The sequence below is a fragment of the Neopsephotus bourkii genome, unplaced genomic scaffold (assembly GCF_033783945.1).
Source record: "Neopsephotus bourkii isolate Nb327-2 ecotype Australia unplaced genomic scaffold, CSIRO-AGI_Nbou_v1 NB_682, whole genome shotgun sequence".
In the NCBI taxonomy this organism is placed as follows: domain Eukaryota; kingdom Metazoa; phylum Chordata; class Aves; order Psittaciformes; family Psittacidae; genus Neopsephotus; species Neopsephotus bourkii.
Genome location: NW_026901181.1, coordinates 162,577 through 181,936, shown reverse-complemented (window position 1 = coordinate 181,936; position 19,360 = coordinate 162,577). Strand labels below are relative to the sequence as shown.

At 42.9% G+C, this 19,360-nt stretch overlaps 1 protein-coding gene across 2 annotated transcripts in view; it reads left to right on the top strand.

Annotated features, from left to right (window-relative positions):
- The window catches only part of MYO5B (myosin VB), a 160,364-nt gene that overhangs the window by 97,213 nt on the left and 43,791 nt on the right, over positions 1 to 19,360 (top strand). For both annotated transcript variants that reach the window (XM_061353572.1, XM_061353571.1), the window contains exons 18-22: positions 4,937 to 5,048; positions 6,470 to 6,681; positions 9,267 to 9,423; positions 11,927 to 12,166; positions 17,195 to 17,434. In XM_061353572.1, coding sequence (XP_061209556.1) covers positions 4,937 to 5,048; positions 6,470 to 6,681; positions 9,267 to 9,423; positions 11,927 to 12,166; positions 17,195 to 17,434 — 961 coding nt within the window. The remainder of the gene's footprint in view (positions 1 to 4,936; positions 5,049 to 6,469; positions 6,682 to 9,266; positions 9,424 to 11,926; positions 12,167 to 17,194; positions 17,435 to 19,360) is intronic.

The following is a 19,360-nucleotide window of genomic DNA, read 5'->3' as shown; positions in this document are numbered from 1 at the left end:
TATTGTAGTTATTATGTATGAAATTTACTGTTTAAGTACTCTTGGCATTTGGCTGCTTCCTCTGGTGGCTGGAGCTGGTTGTCAGATGCAGCATCTTTGCATCAATTCCATACAAAATCACAGCTGCTAAACTCTATAAACATTAAACATTTACAACTGAAATGTATCATGAGCTTCCTTGGGTATAAAACCTTTTCTTTTATAATGTGCCTTTAGCTGTTGTTTCAGGAAAACAAAACTTGTAAGTGACTTTGGCTACCAGCAGTTGTGTTTGCTCACTCCCCCCACTCCCAACAAAGGTGTAATATGTAAATAGAGGGTGTTTTTCCCCCTCATTCTGCTCTTTGAATATATTCCAGATAATTTCAAGCCATGCCAGCCTGCATGTTTTAGAGCTAATTGAAAGGCAAATCCGGTCTGCTGCAGTAAACAAGGCAAAAGAGTTCTTCCTGAACCACAGTTTCTAAAATAATTTCATGTCAGATCTCGGCTCAGATATTCAACTTACTTGCCCCCAAACAGGCTTCAGCTCCTGTAGGAAGATCAATATAGTCCAGCTCCTTACTGCTTAAAATATTGATCCCTATGGAGCATGGTCGTACATGGTGCTGGCAGGATTTCTTACATGAAGCTGGGACTTGGGTGAAGTGGGATAATTAATTATTTACCCTTAATAGAAATATTTTGCATTCAGTTATTTTAGGCCATTGAAAGAAACCATATGATGGTTAAGTCATAAAAGCTTCAAGCTCTTATTATACTCTGTTTTGTTCTTCAGTGCTGATGAATTAACATTGCTGTAATCACCCTAAACAATAGGTTGGAGATATTTTGGGCAGTTGTTCACTGACTGGAGAGATGCTTTTAAGAGGCTTCCTCTTGGGAGTCAGCACTTCACCCCAGTTTCTTACCTGAGCCCTCCCTTCAATTGCAAGGTTGCCGTCAATCCAGCCTACTCTGCAGCACGGGGGTTGCTCTCAGGTTCATCTCCCCATGATTTTGGGCAGGAGCAGCCCCTTTGCTTTGCACGTGGTTGTAGTTTTGTGTGAAGTGCTCAAATCTTATTCATTAAACCGCAGGTACAGGGGTTAATTTGTGATGTGTTTTATGGGTTATTCTCTCTGTCTAATTCCTGTAGATTAAAAAGATATTGCTGGGTTGACCAGTTCTCCCACTCCTGCCTAAGCCCTCATGCATCCTCCTTGTTGCTAAAGCCCAAGGAGGGCTGTGTTTCTCATAGGCATAAGTTACTTTCCTGTGTCCTTACATTGCTTTTATTGCCTCTTCCCTTTAGTGACCTGTGCTGACTTCAAAGCAAAATTGTTATGTTTGAGGTCAGTTGTGCTTGATCTCAGCCCTGAAATTATTATGTTTTTCCCTGGGAAAGTTTGAGTAATATCCATCTATTCCTTCATACCCCCTTCTCAGTTCTGCAGGTACCAAAATCCTCCCGGTACAGCCTGTACCACCTGTCTGGATCTTATCACTTGATAATTATAAGGAACATCATTTATTGAGTTGCTGTTGATTTCCAGCTCTTAGCAATGAGGTGTACAGTGCTATGCACTGTGTGGCAGCATTCTGAAAGCCTGATATCTGCTTGCAACTTAATACTTGTCAACAAGTCAAACTGAGGTATAACCTTCCCATAATCTCTCCTGACCTGCTAAGCTGTGCAGTAACATGGCACATCTTTTATCTCATGCTGAGAATCGCTTTGTGGTCTAGCAGGAGGGAAAGAAATTTTCTCTTTTTTCCTTTTCTCAGATGTTTAATCTTAAAGGAAAGACATGTGTGTGCAGAAAAAAATAAAAGGTCCGTGTTCACTAAAGCATGGAGCTTTGGTATTTCTGCTCCAGAGAGATCTCCTATGTAGGGTTGTGGGATCATGTTTGTTTCTCTCAAAGCACATAGTTGTAAGGGAATTTTACACTGCTTTGAGCCCGAAGTGGTTTAACCAGGCATGTTACATTAAACCTGAGTGCTTTGATTGTTCTATTCTCTGGGGGCAGATCCTGTAACGGCACCTATGAGCTCCTGCAGCATTCTTTTGCTGTGAACTGGGACTGCAGGTATTCCAGTGAAACTCTTGATGGACCAGCAGAGCCCCATCATGGCACAGCTTTTGTCTTGGTATCCTGTGGTCAATCATACAAGCAGTGTGATCTCAGGAGTGTCATCTCCTGCTAAATCAGTGAGGCTGGTGAGAGCAGCCTCACTGCAGCAAGGGTGGAATGTGCCATAGAGGTGTAGCATTGAGCTATGAACCGCTGGGAGATGTGGATAGAGGACTACAGGTGCCACCAGCCTGGCAAAGCGCCCTGGCAGCAGTCAGTGAGCACATTTCCTGCTGCTTCCAATATCACATGTGAGACTAATTCCTAGCAAGTGAATTAGTTACACTACAGATGGAAGATTTTTTTTTACCACCTTGTGAAATGTAAGAGACAGGCTCTGAAGAAAGACCTTTGTGTACAGTGACTTATGATCTATTATCAAGGAATTTCTTGTTGGAAAGCAGTTGTAGGGTCTCTGTGTCTGTCTTGGTGCAGGAAGATGATGGATTTTCCTGCTTTCTGCCCAGCTTTGACCCATGTGTTGCCTCTTCTCCACTCACTCTTTGCTGGAGGAGCCTGGGTGGCAACTGCAGGATCATTTTGGCCTCCAAATAGCAGCATTTGATGACACCAGCCTCTGAACTGACTCTGGCAGCTTAATGGGAATACTCCATCCTTCCCTTTTCTCCCTTTCTAAGCTCTCCTGGCTTGAGTAATACCAAAGCCAGGCAGGAGCTCTCCAGCATCGCGTGCTGGACCGTGTGCCTCGGACATTGCGTGCTCTGCTTCTCCTATCGGGTTTGATTTGAAGCTGTGGAAGCCTCAGATGTGCTGAAAGTGAAAATGGGGTTTGTTCACACAAAACAAAAGGATTTAGGTGTGGGTGCAAAATGGGAACTGTAATTATAAAACAAAAACATCTAGAAAGCAGAAATAGCAAGTTTATGCTTAAACCTTATATGACACAAGCCTGCAGTCTTGCTTGTACCTCATCCCAGTGAGAGCCTCCCATAGCAAGTGTCTTGGGTGTTTTTTTTTCAAGTGTTAATCCAGTACTTTTGGTTATTTGAGGGTGGGTAGCCTTGGCTGTTCAGCCTCTGAGCTAGTCCATGTAAACTGGTGCAGGATCATTGCAATATCTGGGTAATCCAGAGCTAATCTGCCCATGGGCAATCGTCTCATCACAATTTCCTTCTTGCTTTTGTCTCTAGGGACCTTCCATCTTATCTTTTGCTTCAGGTACAGTGCTAATGAGTCAATTTTTTGCCATTCCCATATTCTTTGCAAATGGTGTCCTGGTTGCAGCATATCCATGAAGGAATTATGTGACACTTTGGCACTTCCCAGTCCTTAGCAGTCCATTTATTTATTTATTTATTTGCCTTTCAGCCTTCATTCTCTTTGTAAACATTTTCTTCTACTCTTTTAATTAGAATATTGATTTTAATTAAAGCGGCTTTCCTGTCCTTGTGCATTTTCTGAACCAATGTGAAACGGTGTTGGTCATGTATTTTGAAGTACACATTAAATTTTTGGTATGCCTACCTTACTAAATATCCTAGCTTTCAGGAAGTTTCAGTAGAGATTGTATCAGCAGTTGGACTCGATGACTGTTGTAAGTTACTTCCAACTGAACTATTCTATTCTATGAAGTATTTTATAGAGATTGCAGCCTTTGAATATGGGAGGAGCTCAGGTGGAGGTGTGATGGCTTGCTCAGCTCCACCACTGCAAAGTGACCAAGTGTAAGACCTGTTATAAGCATCACTCTGGCCCTTTGCAGTGTATTTTGACTTTCTTCTCCCCTCTCTTGATCTCTGGAAGTGGAAGAGCAAGAAGAGTTGGGTGTAATAATACAGGAAAAAAGATACGCATAGAGCAGCTGGGCAGAGGAGGAGATGTTTCTGTGGCTGCTCTTCATACTGTGTATTCTCATCTTGGCTGCCAGTACATCCATGTGGGTGAGGATCAGCGCACAGATGGCTTTGTTGAGAGGGCAGGAATCAGAATCATTGCAATTCTCTCTCATCTTCCTTTGTTATGCATATCTTTTTAAATGATGATGGCCATGCTTGACATCACTCAAAATGCCTAGTGTTTTAATTAAGCACTCAGGTTTTGAGGGGTCCATAACTCACTGTGTTAATTTGGAGAAGGCTGAAACTTGGCAGATGCCGAACCAAATTCAGGACCCAGTCTGCAGGCTCTGCGTCTAACAGCAGTGGCAGGGGATGGTATTTCCTAGCAGTAAGACACAGTGCTCTAATTCCTGCAATTAGTATTGTATGTTTGAAACTTAACTGTTGGTCAGAGTGAGGCATCTTCCCAGTGGTTGCTTTATCTTGTCAGAGTCCGAAGGTTCTGTGTTTGTTTTTAGAGTCTGGATAACAGACCTCAACATGGATTACTGAACTGATTAAAATTGATATTCAACAGAGTTTGGAAAAGCAAAATAAAAGAAGAATTTCTATTTGATGCAATCTCGAAGGTTGCATTTTTAACCATTTTTATATTTTGCCAAATCAGATCCATAGTGTCTTCAAAATGATCATATCCTTTCCAAAGGGAGCAGTGTTGTTAGATTTGACTGGTAAGATGCAGCAGCTTGCAAAGTACATGAGGAGGAGGAAAAACATGGTGATTCATGGCCTTTGTTCCATAGAAGTACACAGATAAGGTCATTCAGTGGCAGAGGAGAGCTGAGATTTGGGATCAAGTTTGGGGCGACCTAACTAATGTGTCTTTCATGCTGAGGGTAGCAGTGAGTGATCCCTTGGTACATGATTTTCATATATTGAGTCATCTATGACTTCAAATGCCTTGTTTTAAGGAAATTATGCCCAGCATGCAGACTAATCCTGTGTATGCTTTGCTTTCAGATGGTCCTACCATGACTTTTTCAATAGGTATCGTGTTCTTATGAAAAAGAGAGACCTCTGTAACAGTGACAAGAAACAGATATGTCACACCCTGTTGGAAGACCTCATTAAGGTGAGCTGTTACCAGACCTTTGGCAGTGATTTTTACAGCTCAAATGCTCATGGCACCAATATGATCTGGAGTGCTCTTCCTGCTCCTACTTCGCTTGCTGCTTGTGCAGGTTCTTCTTCAGCCTGGTCAGCTTGGGGCTTCCTCCAGAATGAGATAGTCTCCTAAGGAGGTAGCGAGAGCAAATTTGATATGGGATCTCTTCATTGTGGTCAAGCTGAACATACCATTTCGGTGCTGGTGAAGTCCAGAGTTTGCTGTCACTGGCTGGATGTGAACAATTGACCATGTCTAGAAAACTTGTCTCCTCAGCCCCTCATTTTGGTTTTGGATAGCCATAGCTGTAGCATATTTTAGAAGTTCGGCTTTGAACACCACCATGAACCTTATTCAGTCATTAAATACCTCTTGCACAAACAAGTAAGAGAAAAATGCAATAAATGCCCTGTATGGTGTGGGAGACTTTCAATAGCCACTAATATAGACAGAAAGCATTCCAGAGACAGAGACTCTTTTCCTTCAAGCAAATAAGAAGTTGTTACCTCCTTTCTTCACAAAACTGGGTTTTTCTTCAAAAAGCTTGGCTGCCCCATCCCTGGCAGTGTTCAAGGCCAGGTTGGACACAGGGGCTTGGAGCAAGCTGCTCTAGTGGAAGGTGTCCCTGCCGATGGCAGGGGTTGGAACTGGGTGAGCTTTGAGGTCCCTTCCAACCCAAACCAGTATGGGATTCTAGGAATCTATGAGACTCATGTGAATTACTTTTAAATTGCAAATGTGAATGCAGAGGTTTCTTCCTGTGGTCTTGCCATTGAGCAGCCCAGTACACAGAGCTCCTTAGCCAGATTTTAACTTTTAATCTCTTGCTTTCCTGATGGGATTTTGAGGAATTTACTCAATTGTGCTCTTCTCTGGAAAAGCCATTCTCCTTATGCACCAAGGGTTTCCTTTAGCTGAAAGGCATTTGCAATGCATACATGACTTTGCAGATGTAAGACAGAATCATAGAATAGGTAGGGTTGGAAAGGACCTTAAGATCATCTAGTTCCAAACCCCCTGCCATGGGCAGGGACACCTCACATGTAAAATGTAATTTTTTTTCAAAAAGAAATCCTTACTTGAAGTCCTCTGGTGTTGCATTTCTCTATTTAATTTAGAAACAAACCCTAAAAGAGTGAAAAAAAAATCAGATTTTGTGTAAATATATGTCACTTAAGATTGAATCCTAGTGCTGCATTCCTCAATGGGTACATGGAAGCTCAAGCAGTTTGCAGCCTAGTATCTTAATCACCCAATTAAGAATAAATGGCAGCTGAGCTGATGTGGATTCAAAGTATAGGGTGTTTAATCTGTATCTACTATTTTTACTAAAAATAAAAAAAATGTTTGCCTTAATTAAATGTCGTTTCCTTTATGTTTTTGAGAAGGATCCAGATGAGTTCCACTTCGGGTATACGAAGATCTTTTTCCGTGCAGGCCAGGTGGCTTATCTGGAGAAACTGCGGGCAGATAAGTTCAGAGCTGCCACAATCATGATTCAGAAGACAGTCCGGGGCTGGCTGCAGTGGGTCAAGTACAAAAAGCTCAGACAAGCTACAATCATCATCCAGCGCTACGTACGTGGGCACCTGGCACGGAGGTGGGTCCTGGGGGGCCCTCTGAGGAAGGGCTGGCTCGGAGGTGCTTTTGGGGTACTTGTATTTTCAATCTGTTCCATCTTATAGACCTTAAATGCGGGGATTTCATATAAGAAACATCGAAAATGCTCTGCATGAGGTGTTGTCTTTAAGCCCTGTGAAGACAAGACCCATATTGGGCATGTAGATGCCACTACCGTGAAAGCTTCTCTGCTGAAGTCACGACTCATTCCTGGCCTCTCTCTGCAGCTTTATTCAGGGTCAAGAGATCAAAATTCTTTACCTCAAACTGCATGATTTTATATCTATATAAATTTAATTTCTAGGTACCGAGCCAGGGCTATGGCATAGGCAGCTAGGTTATAAACAGATGACTGGAGTATTCTGAGAAATGTAGATGAGTGTTTCACAGAGCGGATATTTTTCTGAGTACCTCTGATAAAGGGCATTTGTGTCATTCAATGAGTACTTAGCTGGTTGGTATGTGCTCTTCTTCTGCAGGCACTAGGTTTGTGCTTCCTGGTATTCAAGGGAAGTTCTCAGAATTGTTTTGCTGTATCATTTGCAATGAGAAAGATCGCTGCAAATCACTGGCAATGGGGCTATTTACAGTACAGAATAACAGAACTCAGTGTTTAACTCTCTGTGTGCAAGAACCTCATGTTGATGCCTTGCTGGGATTTCCGGGATATATGTAACAATGTGCTGGAGAGTAGGCTGTTGGTAGCAGATGTGAGGTGGTTGTGAGGGAGCAGTAAAGCAATGTAATAGCACCCCAACACCCTGGCTACCTTGCATCTTGTGCCCCTTATTTATGTCAAACACTGCCATTGGCTTGTATTTAGCCAAGCTGGCTTCAGGCACTTCGCAGATAGGAATGAGTACTATATTTTGGTCCTTTCAGGTTTGTTTCCTCCTTTGTTTTCTCCTTAGAGAAGTTTTGGTATGTTGTCTGTGTTGTTTGGTTTAGGGCAGCAATGTTCTCTCCCTGGCTCTGAGTTAGCATCTGCCCACCAGTAGTATTGCTAATATACCAAACCTGCAGCCCAATTGGCACTGTTTGCACTTGGGCAACATAAGATGTTGTCATTATGCCACCAGGTTCCTGCATAGTAATTTCTTCACTCCTGGTTGCTGGATGAATGTTGATTTCTATCAATTACTGAGGGTACTAAAGGCAAAGAACTTCCATGTTCTTTCCAAGCATTTCCTCTAATTCATACAGTATCTCTGTGATGTATTTTGGAAGAACGTCAGAGATGCTAACTGAATTTGTGGTGTTATTTGTGCTCATAAAAGGTATTTGCATCATGGAGAATCTGCAGATGAGAAGGTCTCCAATAAGCAAAGCTGGGCAATTTGATGACTTCTATTTAAAACTGAGCACAGATTCTTCTTGTCCTTAGAAGTCCATATACATCTCTAGGCTCAAAGCTGCAGGTCCCCCTTGGCAGTCTCAAGCCCACTTCAAGATGAGGCAAATGAGACTGAAGCAATAAGAGGAAGGTTAAGAGAAAGAGAGTCCATGATTAACTTCAGCCTCTCCAATGGGCTGTCTATGCACACCTACAGACTTGGACCCTATATTTGACTTCACATCAGTCAACCATCCCTTTAAGAGGAAAGGAGGAATGCCTGGTGATGCTGAGGTGATGGGGTATGAGCTAAAAGAGAGTCTGGAAGCAGATGTGCCAAAATCACATGCAGCAGTTCTTCAACATGGTTTTTCAGGTCACCTATTCATAGGGATGGATGTCATCTAAATAACTGCTTTCTTCTCTTTTTGAAATGGACTGTCCCTTGTCCTCTTTAATAAGCTCTGATTCAGTAGGTCCTAATGAGGAGACTATATAAACCAGTCTGATACGTCTCTTGGTTTTGATATGCTTTTCACAAAGTAGATCAAATATCTATAAATTCTTACAATAAAAATCTATATAATGCTTCATGTTGACAGCAATAAACAATAAATTCAGCAAAACGAGCTAATTATAAAATTAAATAGAGGTTTTATGGGCATTTATTAACCTCTATAGCAGCAGATTGAACATGAGTTCAGCTGGAGAATGAGAGCAGCATGCCACGGATTTGAGAACATCCCTCATTATTTACTCTCTGTGAATCGCCTGGGGCTCTTCTCATGAGTGTAGCTAAACCAGTGCACACCAGTTTAAATGTCAAATCAGTTTACTGCTGTTGTCTCTCAGTTGGTAGATACTCAGCACAACACTTGCTTTTTATACTTAGGGAACCAATGGAGCCAACCTGGACATTGATTGGCTCAAGTACTCAAGACAAAATGTTCAAACCAAGGGAAAAGCTGGTAGTTAGGAATCAGGAGGTGTGTCGATTTCTAGTTCTAGTGGTCCTGGGTGCCATGGATGCTGTCTGATTGCATGCATATTCCCATTATTATAACAGAGACATGCTATTAGCTGCTCTTCTCTTAATCCTACTGCTGGATTAGTCTTTCTTGAATACCACAAAGCTGTTTTTGGATGAGAGGTTCTTCTCTGCCCAGTTTGGAATTTATTACAGAAGAAGGGGAGTTTAGTTTACTATTAACCTTTTTACTTGTGCTTTGCAGACTCGCTGAGCACCTGAGGAGAACAAGAGCTGCCATCATCTTCCAGAAGCAGTACCGAATGCTACGGATCCTCAGAGCTTACCAGAGGGTCCGCAGCGCAGCCATCACCATTCAGGCTTTTGCTCGGGGCATGATTGTCAGGAGGATTTATCACAAGGTACTGACTCCATGGAGTGGCTTTGCATTAGGAAAGAGTATGAAGAGCCTTACATCTACTGGCATAGCACGGTGATGTATTTATTGTGCCCACTTTGATGTTTTATGAAGCCGACAGCCTCTGGTGTTTCCGGAGAGCACATGGCGATGGCGAGCATTGCCATTTAAAGCTATGCAAGCAAATAAGATTTTGGCAGCAGCACTTCAGCAGAGCAGCTAAATGAAGTTAGCAATTCGGGTGCCAGAAAGTATTGTGGAAATCTGGAAATGTCATTTGATCTAACCCATACTCTGCAAAAACCTCCCTGGCAAACTGAATTTGTATCTGAGCTGTGGTGCAGGTGCTGTTTCCAGAATGGAAGGAAGACTAGTTGGGTCAAGTAATTTATTGATATAAATCCCTCTTTAATTAATTATCTCAATTAGTAAACCAGGAGCTGGAAGCAAGGAAGTAAAGGTTTGATGGCACTAAGTGAGAAGTGGTAAATGCCCCATCCCTGGCAGTGTTCAAGGCCAGGTTGGACAGAGTCTTGGGTGACATGGTCTAGTGTGAGGTGTCCCTGCCCACGGCCAGGGGCATTGGAACTGGATGATCTTAAGGTCCTTTCCAACCCAAACCATTCTGTGATTCTATGAAACCTAGAACAACTCTGGGAAATCTTCAGTCTGCTCCTCAGGTCCAGCTTTAGTTTTGTAGTCACCTGGATTTATGCCTAATTGTGGGGATACTGGAATTCAAGTCAGAGGCATGATGAGCCAGGAGGTGCAATCTTGCTTCTGGAGTTGATGAAAGCCTACCAGAGAGGTCAACGACGTCCTCCAAAATGGAGCAGCTGGATGCTGGTGATCAGGAATTTATGCTGCCACTGCTTTATCAGCATCTAATTTTTGAATCAGAAGCCTCTACAGGGAAGGCAGCTGGTCCAGCATTCAAACTCTCTGAGTATCGATTTAACCCAGAATCTTAACAAATTGTAGAAGTTGGATCTGAAGGTCAGGCTTCTCAAAACTGAGTATCCTTTATCTCTGGAGCACTAGGATATAGGTTCTGGAGATAGGCATTGGTTCAAATGCACGCTTAGCAACAGATGCAGGACTACAGGTGATACTCCATGAGGTCAGGCTGTTGTAAGACCTGTTGTAAGACCGGAGTAAGGCCCCAGGACAATGCACTAGAGTTTCTTCTAGCTGTTTGGGCACCTCCAGCCCAAACATCTGTAAAAGTGGCAAGGCTGGAGACATACGAAGCTCATTTCAGAGCAGCTCCTACTGCATCCTAAGTGCATACAATCCTTTTATTCTGAATTAAAATTTGCAAGTGCAAAGAAAGCCTTAGGGTGAAACAAAAGATTTGTAAGAGAAGCTGCTGTGGTACCTTTTCTGAGACAACTTATCCCCAGCTAATAACAGCAAAGTGTCTTGTAATCTTAAAATTCTTCTGCTGCTTCTTTCCTCATAATACGACAGCATAGATCAACATAAGAATATTATTAACATTCTTTTATATCTGCTTTTATATCTCATATGTCAGCCTTCAGGTTTACAGGAAGCAGTTGAACTGCCACCTACTGAAAAGATAGTTGTAAATTTGGGAGGAGAAATTAAATCAAAAGTGCCAGAAGTTTCACAAAACCAGATACAAGTTCCTAGAAATTGAATCATGCAAGAGAACTGACTGCAGACTGTACTGAGAGGACCCTAGGGTTTTATTTGAAGGTCATCCGCATGATAAGGAATCCCACCAGGACAGCATTTTATCTGCTGTATAAATTATCATAATGCAGGGGTGGAACACAATAAAAAAAAATCTAGAAACCTGTTCTGGTGTGGTCCCATCTGATGCTGAAGGGACAGTAGGTTGGTTGCTAAGTGTTGGTGTGTCTGTTAATGGGTATTTATTCTGCTAGCTGTGGATCTCTTGTATCTGAGAGCTGTTCCAGGGTGGTCCATAAACACATAGAACCAGCTAAGTTGGAAAAGACCTTTAAGATCACGAAGTCCAACCTTTACCCCAGCACTGCCAAGGCCACCACTAACACGTCGCTAAGGGCCTTGTCTACATGGTGTGTGAAAACTTCCGTGGTTGGTGATCCCACCACTGCCCTCGGAATCCTGGAAGTGGTGAAGTCTCACTTGAGCTCAGATGTTCCCTGTCCCCATCAAGTCTTCTACCCACTGGACAGGATCATACCCCTCATTGCACTTGCTAAGCAGGGCTTGACCCTCCTAAGAGAGGACTGGATGTGTCCTGCCTGCATCAGTTGAGCCTAGAGATTGGAGAACCCCCCCAGTGAGGGGGGATTGAAGTACCCCTTCCCATCTATGAGAGAGGATGCAAAATAACAGCTTCTATCTCCAGCCATCACCCTCTACACAACCAGAACACTGCTCCTTGGAGGAGAATCCCTTTCGAAGGCAGATTAGGAAGTGCTGAGTGCTGTGTTGCACCAGACGAGGGCTGTTGCTACCTTTACAGTGACTTTTCCCCCATGACTGTTTTGTAGATCCTGATGGAGCACAAAGCCATCATCCTCCAGAAGTACACCCGGGGCTGGCTGGCCCGCACTCAGTTCCGCCGGGTCAGGGCGGCCACCATTGTCCTGCAGTGCTACTACCGGCGCATGAAGGCCAGGCAGCAGCTGAAGGCGCTGAAGATCGAGGCCCGCTCAGCACAACACCTAAAGAAGCTCAACGTTGGCATGGCGAACAAGGTGGTCCAGCTCCAGAGGAAGATCGACGACCAGGTATGTCCTGAGCCATGCTGATCCTGCTGCTTCTTTCTGTGGTGTCTGGGACACTACCATGGAAGTGCAGATGTGCTTGGATCTTGGGTCTCCAGCAGGCTCTATGACGAGCTTGCTTGGTAAGCTGGAAAAGCTGCACTCTCATTGTTGTGAGAACTGCCCAGGACTCAGGGGAGGAGGACAAAATGGTAGTTTTGAAAGCTGTTGCTTGAAAACCCAAGCCAGCTCGATGTGAAATTCCCGTGTCCCAAAGGACTGGATTGTTCCATTACACTTCCTGCTTTGTAAGCACTAATAATGCAGACTGCCTGCCTCAGTTTGTTGTACTGAACCATATGTCATGAATTTTGTTACCTAGAAGGTAAACAGTAAATTGGGTAAATACTTCATGAAGTAGTTTGAGCATGTTCTTGTGTTACTGGACAAAACGTGTTCAGAGGTAAGAACCATGACAAGGGGTGAGATGGCACAGTGTGGTAGATGTCTGTGTGGATGACTTGATGGTCTTACTCACACAGAGTTCTTTACCAGCTGCCACTTGTCATTAATGATCTGCAGAATACTAGTTTGATTACACACTTAGGAGGAGAGTTTTCCCCACCTACTCACATGTCTGCAAGTTACTCTGATAAATACTCTATGTTGCTTCCCAGTACTGTGCAAGATTTTCGGGGATGATTATAAGAAATGCTGAGTAGGACCCAGTTGCATCAGCTGCTATGAGCAGGGAAATTCATATCCATCTATATCCTTAACCAGCCTTTTCACAGGCAGAAGAAACATTCTGTATAAGTCAGGATACCTACTTACTGTGGTACCAACTATTAGTAGTTGCAATTTATCATTCTGTTAGGATGTTAACAGGGATGTGTATGTCACACGCAGTTTTTTTTTTATGGCCTTAAATCACTCCCATCCCTGCAGGACATGAGAGGTCCTGTGATGAAGAAGATGAGAAATGACTCTGCGTTGGCTCAGATCACGCAGAGTCAAAACACCCAGGGATTTGCATTACTGCAGGCCACTTCCATTGCTGTATTAATTGGCTGCAAGTGTGCACCGCAGTAGAGTCTGACTTTTAAACTGTGGTGTTTAACTCAAAAATGCCTGCTTGCACACTTAGATTTTGCAGACAAACCATAGCTTAGGCATAGAAAACCTATATAAGGTTTTCCATATATTTATATAGAATCAAATATTTATATAGAATCATAGAATCACAGCCTGGTTTGGGTTGGAAAGGAACTTAACATCATCTAGTTCCAACCCCCCTGCCATGCGCAAGGACACTTCACACTAGACCAGGTAAATGTCAGAAACCTGCTAGATATGACCTTTCATCTGGAGGATAAACAGTGTAATTAATTAGGATGAGTCCATATATTTGAGCAGAACTTGTGCAATGAGCATGCGTTAGGTCTGCTGAGCTGCTGGACTCAGCCGTGGAGCAGCAGTATACATTTTTGTTATTTCCCCCCCCGCCCAGTTCCAGGCCATTTAGTGCTAGGAAAGGTGTGGAGGTGGAACAATAAAGGAAAAGTAGCCTCTGGTTAATGTCAGCTTTCCCTTTGTGGATTTTGAAAGCAGCAGAAAGGTCTAGTTTAGGGAAGGAGACATGGAGGGCTTTTAAGTAGGCAGAAATAATGGCACAGAGCTTGTCTTGATTGGCCTCGGTCCCCACACGGAACGTTTTAGAGTTGCTTTGATGCCTTCTGTGTAGCTTTTGCAGTAAAGAGTTGCTCTGTATGATTGGTGTAGTCTGTCCAGAGAGCGCATTTTAACCATCGTTTCAGGACTCACAGGTTTCCCTGGGATGCTTTGGAAGTGTTAATGAGCACTGTTCCAGTGGACGTGTTTTCTGGCAGCAACGAGTTTGTTGCACAATTGTTTTCCCTGAAGTATCTTGATTTCAGTCCTTGCTAATCTATAGAGATGAGCTTTCAAAATGCCAATTAACTATTGAAGAAAAAAAAATATATACCTATGAGTTACCTCGAGAGCTGCATTAGTAACATTTTCCAACTAGTGTGATGCAAAATGTTTTTATTGCTGCTACTTTAGCTCAGGAATGGAGATGCAATAGTCCATGCGCCCTTGAGGAAGAGAAGATCTTTCTCCGAAAACATTAAAAGCTGTTATTGTATGTCAGCCTCAGCTCACATGCTCTAGCATCCATTACTGGGGCCTATTTAATTCAGTTTCTTAATCAGGTGAGGGATTTTTTTTCCACACACAATAAAGATTTAAGTCTGTATTGCTGTGAAATATCTGCACTGGACCACTTCTTTCTATCCACATTGGACCACTTCTAGTTTGGGGTTCTTCTCCAGTTACTTGACTTTCTCTAAATGTACCCACTTCTTAAGGTTATTACTTAATTTAGTGTTACGTGTTTATGCAGCCAATATTTAGACTCAATGTGAGCTCCTAGCACTGTCAATGCAAATGGCAGTATCCCTGTGAGCACTGATTGTGATTAAAGCTTGTTTGGGTAACAGCAGTGGTGAAGTTGTCTCTGATGTTGATAGCAAAATAAACCCTAGATTGGTTCACAAGGCCTGGATTGAAACCAAGCCAATCACAGCCCTGCTGGGATGGATAATGGTTTAAAATAACCAAGTTCAAGTTTAACAGGGTCTTTTGAGCAATCTGTTATTGCAGCAGGGACCAGTTGTTTTGGTACAAGGAAGGAAATGCTCTCTCGTGGCTCTAGTAGCTAATAACATGGAAAAGCAATCCTGTTCATTTATCTTGTATATGGATTGAAATTTCAGTTGGCTGCTATGCAAAATTCACTGTTGAAGGGATCTTAAAGCTCACCCAGTTCTAAGCCCCTGCCACGGGCAGGGACACCTTCCACTAGACCAGGTTGCTCCAAGCCCCTGTGTCCAACCTGGCCTTGAACACTGCCAGGGATGGGGCAGCGGGGAAGAACTTCTGCCTAAGAGCTCATCTCAGTCTCCCCTCTTTCTGTTCAATTCATATACGTAAACCTTGGGATGCAAAGCCATGAAACGTGTGTTGGAGAACAAGCAGAGGCTGGGAGAAGCAGCAGAGATTTCTGAACCAGAGTAGTTATTGCCATTCTCTGCAAAGCTTTCCTTAAGTAAATAAGTAATTTCCTCAACACCACAGAAGCACTGAATTTTTCTATTCAGTAATAATTCATTACAAGGAAGCAAAGGAAAAGATGTTAATATCCCCTGTTTACTTGGTTTTCCACTGGAGATGTGTCTTAATCGTGCTTCAGAGAGCTGAGATTGCAGCAAGAGAGAGGTGCTTTGGGAAGTCACCTAGGGAGGGACCAAAAGGATAATCAGAGCAATGGCAGAAGAAGTGATCCTATGAGCCAGTTTGGGAATCCAGGAGATGAATCTGAAGTATGGCTGCAGGTTTCTGGTATCCAGCAACTCACCATGCATTTGTCCAGGGCTTGTCTGCTCTGGAAGAACCTGTGTAGACCTAGAAGATGAAACTCTGCTTTCCTGAATGGGTTGTTGTTTGGTTTTTTTTTTTCTTCCTTCTTAGGCTATAAAGTTCTTTGAAAACCAGCTGTTGTACAGGAGCTACTACAGGCCTTTGGCCCTATTACAGGGATAGGTGTCCCATCCCTGGAGGTGTTCAAGGCCAGGCTGGATAGGGCTTGGAGCAAGCTGCTCTAGTGGAAGGTGTCCCTGCCTGTGGCAGAGGTTGGAACTGGATGAGCTTTAAGGTCCCTTCAACCCAAATTGTTCATTCCATGATCATTTTTTTTTTTTTTTTTTGCATTGAAGTTTTTTTTTTTCTTGCTTATTTGATTCTGGTGAGCATCTAAATGTATTTGCATCTTAGGATCTGTGACTTTGCACCTTTACTGTTTATCCTGACTCTGTATCGGGACTTCCCTAGAGTCCTTTGACTTTTCAAATGTTACATTTGTGTCTTTAAAGACTTTTGTCTTCTGGCTGCTTCACATCAAGTTTATCATGCCTCTACATCAATAAAAACTTCTGGATTTTCTCATGAGCTGGTGTCACACTGCGGGTGACTGGAACTCTGAGAAACAGCAGACGGCTGAATTGCAGAACAGTCATCTGGTCTGGACAGCGACGTTTTCCAGCAGGACCAGGAAGGGCCAAAACTGATATTCCTGATAAGAGAAATATCCATCAAAGCCCCATTTAAGAAAGCAGTGCTTTTTGGATCTGTTGTACGGTGATATGAGCCCAGATCTTTGCAGCTGTATTGAAAGTTTTCAAAAAGAAAAACTCAGACTATACTTTAAATTTCAAAATGGTTCTTTTGCTCTCATGCTTACCAACCTGTTGTTAGCAAACCTGTGTGGTAGGTTCTTCACTGAAGCTCTCTGTCTGTTGTGAATTCATTGTCCTTTCTGGGCCTGGCTAATATCGATGGTGTTTTATTAGTCACTGACTAATCACTGACTTAGATTTTAACCATGAAAATGAAATGAGGCTACTGAATTTTCATATCTTAAAAACTTGTAGCAAATCATTGCTAAATGCTTTAAAAAGAGACAATTTGAGCAAATAAAGACAGTTGAGCTAGCACATGACTAAAAGCTGGGGTTTAGGCAGCTCTTTATGCTCAAAGCTGCAATTATGCTACCGTGTGTTGTCACCCCTGGTTCCTGTAGGCATAGGAGTAGGAATAAAAGGATAAACTGCAAATTCAATATTACAGACATTTTAGAAAAGGACAAACCAATTGCATTAAGCAACATTGTTTGGAAGCTGTAATGAAAGTGTAGGTTTTTGTTTTGGTTGCCAGTGCTACCAAGTGTTGTTTGCTTTCACTTCAAGGGTAACCATCAGTTTAAAAAAAGCTTGTATAATCATTATCAAAATATTGAGATTTTGAAATTGCCTTTAGCTCTGTGAGCTTTATTGGCATATACATGGGAATATTCATTATTGCAGGTTTATTACACACCACACTCAAGGATTTCTAATGGTTACTTCTGTAGTGCATCTGTGCATGCATCAGTCCCAGTTATGGTCTTTCTTTCTTCTTTTTGGGGCACTGCAGAACAAGGAATACAAACTTCTGCATGAGCAGCTCTCAACGCTTACGTCAGCCCACTCCGCTGAGGTGGAAAAGCTGAAGAAGGAGCTGTTGCGGTATCAGCAGAGCCACCAGGGTGATGGCAACCAGCTTGTCAGCTTGCAAGAAGAGATGGAGCACCTCCGGCAGCAGCTTGAAAAAGCTCATGGTGAGAGGAAGGTCGTGGAAGACAGCTACATTAAGGAGAAAGACTTACTGAGAAAGGTAGGTATGTCTGTCACATCTCATGTGTAGGCCTCCTGCAGGTGTCCGTACTGGTGAAAGCTCAGTTCTTAAGTCTGAAAGGGAAAGTATTTGGTTTTTAGTTAAGATTTTTTCTCTTTGCCACTGAAAACCCCTGAAATTTGCCTTTTAATCAGGTCACGGGACAGCAAGGGCAGGTGGACATCCCCAAAGGAGCAGTGACTCCGTCATGTCAGGAGGACACCCCATCTTGATGCCTTTGGCTCTGCCAACCAAGGACTCCCCAGACCCAGTCTTGTTTGGAAATAAGGGCTCTTAATCGTATAGGCTGAACAGCAATTCGTCATGGCATGTAATGCGAAATATTATAGAAGGCTGTTGTTGATGCTGTAAATATTAGGAGGATGTCCTTCCTCAGCCCAGCCTGATATGGAAAATGAGGGCTCAGTATCTGCCATGCAGTACATGGCCACTGCAGCTGGTCATAGTGGTTGGTGTTGTAGGCACATTGAAGAGTGGGACCTGTGTGGTGACCAATGTGTCCCTCCCAAGCAAAGGCTTTGCTCCAGCACAAGCTAGCATGGCTGTTCCAACCCTTTGTAGAGTTTGGAAGCTATGATGTAGACTAACTAGATTTTTATATTTCTCTTCCTTTGTGCAAATTCCTATGCTTTCTGGCTTTCTTGAGGTGTAGATGGTCCAGCACCGCAACCATTGTACAAGAAAGACTTCAGAGTATAGACGTTTTTTGCGAATAGTAAAAATGGACTTTTTTCCCTAAAGTTTTTGCTGGTCAGGTTCATTCTGAGTAACTTTCACACCCATTTTCATAACCTAAGGTACTAAGGTTTAGTTTCCTGCTGTGAATGCTTGTGACTGCTCAGGTTAAATCTGTGATCTTTCTTCTACATTTGACTATTGAAGTGATTTTCTTTGATCCTGCCATTGGAAAGAATTTAGGGCTTTTTTACTCAACACACTGTGTAGAAAAAGCTGTTTTGCAGCTACAGTAGTGTTTTGTGTGTGACAGCCTGAAGAGAAGACACTTTTGGAGATTAAAAAACCCCAAAGGTCTGGGAATAGCTGTGGGCTTATTATGATGGAAGACTGCTTGGATGGAGCTCTTCTAGGGCACATCCCCGGGCCAACCTCCCCTTGTGGACAAGGCCTCAGATGGTGGGTTTGGGTGAGAAGCTGTGGGGATTGTGTGGGGACTGTGTGGTCAAAATAACTTAATCTGATCAACAAGCACAGCTGAAATACAGCTTTGGCAGTTCTTCTCAAGAGAGCGTTCAGCCTTTACACGTGTTGCCTCCTGGCTGGACCAGGAAAAAAGCAATTGCTCTGCTCTTTTTTGCACCCACACAGGATGTATGAAATTAGTGATTTTCTTCTCTCCAGCATCAAATTAGAAGATCCTTTTTGGCACAGGGCTCAGTTCATCAGATGGCTGAGGCACAGGCTTTTAAAACCCTGAAAAGATGGCTTTATTTTAAAGGTGATGCATCTGGGGAAAAACTGTTTCTCTTTGTTCTGGTTTGCAAATCAGAAGAAAGGTTGATTTAATGACTGAAGGAATGATTTCAAAAAGCCTGAAAGCAAAGCAAAAGCTTCCCCTTGTTGTGGAAGTGCCTACAGCATAACAAATACTGTGCACTCTACCATTACAACAAATGATTTAGTTTTAAAATATTTCTACTGAGCAGTGCAGGCTGCCATTTCTGACATTATCTTTCAATCACTGCCTTTGATTCCTTGTCAGTGGGAAGGTAAAGACCTGTTTCCTTCCTAGGAACGATGGTTCAGACAAAACACTTTCTAAGAAAAATACTGATAGAGGTTTCTGAATTCTCATAGTTGCCAAAAGGGTGGGGACTGTCATGAAACTGAATTTAGGTGAGAAGCACTTTATACCTTCAGTATCAAGATTACACTGTGGCCATGGTT